The sequence below is a fragment of the Sylvia atricapilla genome, chromosome 3, assembly GCF_009819655.1.
Source record: "Sylvia atricapilla isolate bSylAtr1 chromosome 3, bSylAtr1.pri, whole genome shotgun sequence".
Classification (NCBI taxonomy): Eukaryota; Metazoa; Chordata; class Aves; order Passeriformes; family Sylviidae; genus Sylvia; species Sylvia atricapilla.
The window spans coordinates 34519053-34526084 of NC_089142.1; the positions used below are offsets into that span (position 1 = coordinate 34519053).

Here is a 7032-nt window from a genome sequence, read left to right on the forward strand (position 1 = left end):
CAGCTTAATCTGAAACCTAGAAAGGCTTAACACACAGTATGAGAAAGAACTAGCCTGACCTCCTGTGGCCAAAACATTGCAAAAATAAATTTACCACCATCATCCGAGTCTTCTTCAGACAACCACCATGGCACTGAATCCTTTTTCTTCTTTTCTTTTTTCCTGGGCTGTCCCAATTTCTCAAGAATGCTGGACTTTTTCTTTGAATTTCCAAATGAATCATCTGAAAGAGACTGAATCAATTGCATACAAGATTAAAGAAAGCTTTTACATTTTAACATTGTTTCAGCCACTCAATTCTGGACTTCTGAGCCCAGATGCCTCTCATTACTCCCCACTGTTTGTCTTTTTTGTATATGCATGACAAAAATTATTAAGAAACAATAACTATATTCATGTGGCATAATACTGCATATTTTAATAACCCTGCTGCCAGAATTTGGATATATTAAAAGCTGATTGCTTCAGAGAATGTATGTTCAAATGAACAGCATCATCAGCTCTTTTTCAATTAGTTAAGACATATAAGAACCAAAACTCCAACTACATCCCTGAAGAAAATGAAGCAGAGAAGAAACAATTTTGCCTCATCCTTGCCTTGTAGATGAACACTATTATTAATATTCTAAAAAGAAATGTGCACTACCAACATTCTAGCTGCCAGCAAATCAGATTTCAGAAATTAATTTTATACTTTGCATTCATGGAATGTAATAAAAATGCCAGAGCCATTGCTACCCAACTGTGTATTAAACTTTATATATGTTAGTCATCCATGCTGATTTTGATCCATGGCTTAAATCAATGAAAAAAAAAACCAAACCTATGAGTATGGACACCATATGAATTTAAGTTACTGAAAAGTAACAGGAAGGAAAAGACAACTAACCTCTGCTCTTTTCCTTTAATGAAGCTCTTTCTGGCCTACAGCAGGCTCAGAGCCACAATCAGCTATCCACACTTTAAACAGGGAAATATTCACTAAACTAGTGCACTGCAACCTTATGTTCTAGATATTCTTTGTGCAGCAAACTGGGGTTAAGGGGAATGGAATACTTTTAATCTAAATTTTTAGCTACAACTGTTCAAACCAATTGTCCTGACGTGTTTTAAAGAACATGGTGCACAGAGTTAGCAAAAGCCATAAATGGTAAGAAACAAAGACTTCATGTATGAAATGCATCACATGGGAAAATTCCAAAAGCTTCACTTTTGTAATAGTCACAAATAAGAAAATCTGATAATATAAACCAAATATTAGAAGCAACAGGATGTAAAACACAAGGGTATGTTTTATTAAAACAAACCTCTGCAATCCACTGCCTCCTGTAACATTACATAAAGATAGGCCGTAAAAGCCAATCTTTACTATATGACTCCAACTTCTCTGGGCTTAACAAGAATATTCAAAAATCAAATGTCAACTATATAGTTGAACTATATAGTTGAACTATATAGTTGAACTATAATTAAAGAAAAAATAATTGTAATAAAATATTAGTATCTCTGATCAATAACATCTTTAGAGCTTTCAGTTTCACTAGAGAAAACTAAATGCCTATCATACATCTCAGGAAGAAAGACGTGCCCTGAGCCTTGCACTTTAATAAAACACAATTTTAATAAATTATGAAACTGTTAGACAAGAGGATGTATTGCAATTTCTCTAAGTTGGCTCTGTGACACAGAACAAAACAGCCTTAGATTTCTAACGAATATGCCATAAATAACAATCTCCTGAACTAGTCACAAGTACTAATGCCATTGTCCCCAAAGGTCAAACTGCCTCCTGCTAGCTGGAAGCACTGACAGGTGCTTGATGCAAGCAAGCTCTGTTATCACTTGCTGTTTCTTTTACAACCAACAGTATCCTCTGCTCTGCAAGCAGAACTTCAGTGATGCTCATACTCCTTAGTGGATTGTAACTAAAGAACCTGCCACTCCCACAGGTTGGGCTAAAGTTCTGGAAACTTTCCATGTTCAGCCATCTTGTCAACTGCAGACAGTAAAGCTGCAGCAGCTGGGAAAGAAATGCTGACATAAAAATAGTGGTGCATTTTTCCCAACATGTCAGTTGTCTCAACAGCAAATCTTCCAGATTTTTTCTTTCCTTCCTTTGAAAAAAAAGTCAATCAATCAATCATCACTCAACTTTCTGGACTCATAATGACTTCTCAGCACCAATAAGTGGCACAAATTTCCTCCTTCCCCTCCTCCATAAGACAGCCTTTCAGGAACACAGACACACAAAAAGTGTCAGTTGTTTAATCTCAACATAAATAAAAGCCAGAAGAGACAGTTTTCAGACCTATAACAAATACATGGCACATCATCAGCTTACTACCTCCATTGCATGTGAAGGAACTTAAAAAAGATAAATAACACAGAATTTGATCTAAAACACTCAGACTTTCATGACCAGTTGTCCTAATTAATTAATGAAACCAGTATTTTTCAATTTAATAAATCTACTCCAAATATGCTTTTATTACACATAATATGTTAATCTATTCGATCTTTTAATAAAAACTTAAAATGTTTCTCAAACATGGCTTAATGTGTGAGGTTTCTCTCCCAGATACTATCCTACAGATACTCTAGTAAAGATGGTATAGCCTTTCCTTTTGACAAAGGTCAACTGAAAATAGTAGAAGCAGACAACAGCTTTTCCACAACATTGCTTTGGGTCATCAAAAAGATGCAATTAATTGAATTAATGAAAACACTGTGTATTAGAAAGACCTCCTCACAGTGCACATCCCAAGAGAACATCACAGCCAACACAGCAAACACTGAAAACCTGGAGCTAAACCAGTATGACAGATGATGCTTCAGGGAAATCCAACAGACGATAGGTGAAGCACACCTGAACAAGATGCTGATGGCGAGGAGTGGATGGACCACAGGAACATAGACAGTGGAGGAGGAAGGATTATGGGAAGAATTATGGATGACAACAGGCTGTCTTGGCAAGAGGCTGGGAAGAAGCATAACCAGGCAGAGGGAATCATTAAAGGATTTATCCTACATGCAGTCATTGTTATTACACACTTGTGTTTCCTTCTGTATAATGATAATAGTCCAGAAAATCCACTGATAGCATTTAAAGTTCAGTGTATATGCCAAAAGACTTAGTTTAATCCTGCATCATCCAGCTGTATATAAAGTCTTTAACTTTATATGTTTTAATCACAAACATACATACACAGCTTCACCCCAAATGCAGATTCATTAAGAGTTATTTAAAAGGGAAAAATCCTGCTCCATTTCCTCTTTGAAAGACTTGCTTAAACAATATTAAATCTTCCCCAAACTGCTGAGAAACAGATTTTACTATTCCCCACCCACTGTGACACTCTCAACATGAACATCACCTACAGAGAGGTTTTAAGAAACAGAGTAGGTCAGTTTCTCATCTTTCTAATATTAAAAAGGCCAAACACTTCTTATAAAAAACAAAAGAAAGGAGAAGGACATAGCACAAGATGCATGTGTAAAAATAACAGAGAGTAGATAACATCATTGTTATTTCGGTCTGTATCTAGCTGGCAAAAAACACAATGAACATTTTTAATAACTGGATTAGCAGCTTGAAAACAGTTTTGGATTGAAATAATAAAAAAAATCAAGACATGACTTGTTAAAGTTATATCCTCTGGGATATTCCAAATGCCACCTAGAATAATTCAATAGCTATTTGGGTTTTTTTTTAACAAGCCTTCAATGTGGGCAATTGCTAAGGAGGAAGAAGAGCATGTCAAATGAGGAATAAAATACTAGAAGCAATGACATGCAGAGTTTTGACAGATGCGCATAACAAATAAAAGAATAAAACCCCTTTCTCTTCCCCAGAACAACTCCCTTTATAACAACAGTAAGTAAAGAATTTTGAAGAAATGTAAAGACTAGTTTTCTAATTTTTCTAACATTAATAATTTCAGTGAGTTCAAGAGTGCTACTTTAGTTACATCATTAAATTGAATTAAATGACATTTCACAAGTCATTAAATTGTAACACATTCAATTGTAACTCTACTTTAAAAAAATTTCAAGCCTACATTACATATAACAGAGACTCCAGAAATGTTCTCTGCCATCACTAGTTATGCTTATATACAGGACTAAAGTCTAGCAAAGGCCGTATGTAGCAGTATTTATGTTTTAGGGTTACCACACTGTGTGCCTGACAGACCAGAGGGAAGTTCTGAAATTACAGGTCTATTTGCATTGAAAAAAAACCATACCTAGTCACGGCATTTAGATCATGTCTGATAATTCTTAGCTTAAGTCAGAACTCACAGACTTGCATGATTTTGCCAGTACTCAAAACCATGAAGCACCATGAGGAATTAAAGGAATCTAATTCTAAACACTACAACATGCTTCATTTTATACAAGAATTTTTTAAAACAATTCACTGAGAGTAGGCATTGCGCAGAAAAATAAAGAATTTTTTTAAATGTAGCTTGTGGTTATATATAATCAGAGTTTTTACCTCATTTTCAGTTATACATCAATTTGAAGCTTCTGGTACTAAGCAGCACCAACAATAAAACTGAAACAAAAATCAAGAACCAAAGACTCTTTCTGAAGATACAATCAGGCAATAACAAAATATTTAGTTCACTACAAAACTGTTCTCTTGATTTCAATACAGCAAAATAGTACGAATTTAGTTTAGCAATTAAGACCTTGCAAAGACCCACACATAAGACAGCAATGTTAATTATGTGATAAAAGCGCAGCTGGATCTTACATTTCATATTCTTCCATACTCAATTTTCCCCACTTTTTAATAGAGAATAAGGATGTGACCTTGCTCTAAAACATACCTCTTTCAGAAACTCTTCAAACTGCTCATCTAATTCTTCCTTTGAAAATCGATGAGCCATAATTCGCAGCTGGATTTTACCTTCCAAACAACTGAGTCTAAAAACTAAAATTTACATTACAGTTAGTTAAATGCATCCTGAAATTGATGTAACCTAGTGATTTGCTTGAATAGAGCTATAAGCAAAAAAAACTCCAATTCAAAACTGGAGAGATGACAAACACCATTCTCCCATCCCTTTATGAAACTATTTACTGAATGAGACAATCAGTGCAAATGTACCAGGATCATCCAAATTCCTTATAAGCAAAATACTCATTTCTAAAACACCAGCTTCAGCATTTAAACTTTGAGGGATAAATAAAATATGATTCACTTCAGCGTATTTTTTTTTTTTTTCAAAAACGAGCTCTCTTAGCAACCCACAACTAAGCATTTTATTAATAATCAAGCAAGAATCTACTGTTGTAATATTTCCATTTTAAGGGCTTTTAATTCTTTGTTGTGTTTTTTCTCCAGCACTGGGGACATCTGGCATTGTTAGTTTTGTTTCATCATCTCTGCTGTGCTTTGGATTTAGTAAACAATAAATACATGTAAATATTTTTAAGGTTAGGGAATGGCACTTGGTTTGATCTGTCCTGACACAGAAAGCCATTTGCCCCCCTCTCCTTCCCCTAAGTCTGCATCAACTGCTCAGGTATAAAATATGCCCCACAACCAAAAGGCTGCAAAACTTCTGTGTATCACACTGCTCAACACATATGGCTGCCTTCAAAACTGCATATGTATGGCAGTGCTAAACTGCACTAGCATCTTCCAGGCTGAGAAGTGTGATGTAAACATAAAAGGGCTAAACATTTGCAAAAGTACTTTTACCATTAAATAAAACTTCTCCCAGTATGGAGCCCACTCAGTACCCAGGACTGTTACCTACCTAGTAAATTGATTTTGACAGGCGAGTTGTGACAACTGTTTCCTGCTTTCACTCCTTATCCATCCATAGACCACCCGACACTTTGGCTTTGGCAGTTAAAAAAAAAAGAAAAAAAAAGTTATATAGCAGACTGCTCAAGCGTTGAATTGAGCACGATATCCTTATGTAAGCATTTGGACAATATCTCTGAAAACATGGTAAGGAGATTAAGAATGTTACCTCTCAGGGCACACATAATCCAGTATCCTTTTATACTTTCACATCAAAGAATACTTGATGTTAAACGTGGGATGCTTTAGCAATTTACTAACTGTGCCAGCTACTTCAGCGAGTGGGGAATATTTAATTCGAGCCTTGCCAGAAAAACCTAAGTGATTCTTCTGACATTATCCATACCTCTTCCTACATTAGAATGATGGCTTTCTTCCTACCTTAGAATTACATCTCTTATAAAAACCAACAATATGTAACTTAAAGGACAACAAACATTTACAATTTCGGTAACAGAAGATCACAGGCAAACATTAACCTTAGCAAATACACTTTTCAGCCATATCTTCAGACCTGGCGGCTCACGGATGACTTTGTGCACAAAACAAAGGCGGCACTTGCTGGGATATATGCTACAACACAGCGCAAAAAGGCGGAAGTTTTGAGGAGATATGGCTAAAGCACGGGGATGGAGGAAAGCTTAAACAGCCTAACACATTTCACCTAACCTTTCAATCATCCCAGCCGGGACCTGATCCTCCTCCGGCTTTCCCTGGAGCACACGCACGGCTGGCGCACGGCAGCGCGGGGCTCCGGGCCCGGGCTCGGCTCCCAGGCCCGACGGGCGCCCCGGGGAGCAGCGGGGCAGGACGAGGACGCGGCGCGGAGCCGGGCGCTGCCCCGGGCGCGCACCTGCACCGCGCCGGGCCCCGCTCAGCCACGGCCGCCCCGCTCGTTACCCGGGAAACCCTCCCGGCCACCGTCCCGCCCGCCAGCAGGGACCGCGCCACGTGATCCCGCCAAATCCGCCGGCTTCCCTCTGCTCTGCCCGCCCCGCCGCGGGACACACGTGACGGGGGGAGCGGGCCCCGGCGGCCACGCGGGAAGGGACGGGACGGGCGCCATTCCCGCCGCGGGACACGGGAGTCGCGAGGGGACAGGGACGGGCCCGGGCGCCATGGACGGGGCAGCGGCGGAGGGGCCGCGCGTGCGGAGCGGCGCCCCCTGGCGGGTGGGCGGTCAGGCGGACGGGCTGAGGGCAGTGCCCGGGGAG

The 7032-nt window shown here is 39.0% G+C and overlaps 1 protein-coding gene across 2 annotated transcripts in view; it reads right to left on the reverse strand.

The window, feature by feature from the left end:
- Positions 1-6569, reverse strand: part of CEP162 (centrosomal protein 162) — a 44831-nt gene extending 38262 nt beyond the window's left edge. The window contains exons 1-4 of one of the 2 annotated variants that reach the window (XM_066315089.1): positions 6488-6569; positions 5769-5854; positions 4833-4936; positions 95-233 (exon numbers count right to left, since the gene is read on the reverse strand). In XM_066315089.1, coding sequence (XP_066171186.1) covers positions 95-233; positions 4833-4892 — 199 coding nt within the window. In that variant the 5' untranslated portion in view covers positions 4893-4936; positions 5769-5854; positions 6488-6569. Of the gene's footprint in view, positions 1-94; positions 234-4832; positions 4937-5768; positions 5955-6487 lie in introns of both variants that reach the window. The other variant, XM_066315090.1, reaches the window with a different exon arrangement.
- Positions 6570-7032: the final 463 nt, after the last annotated feature.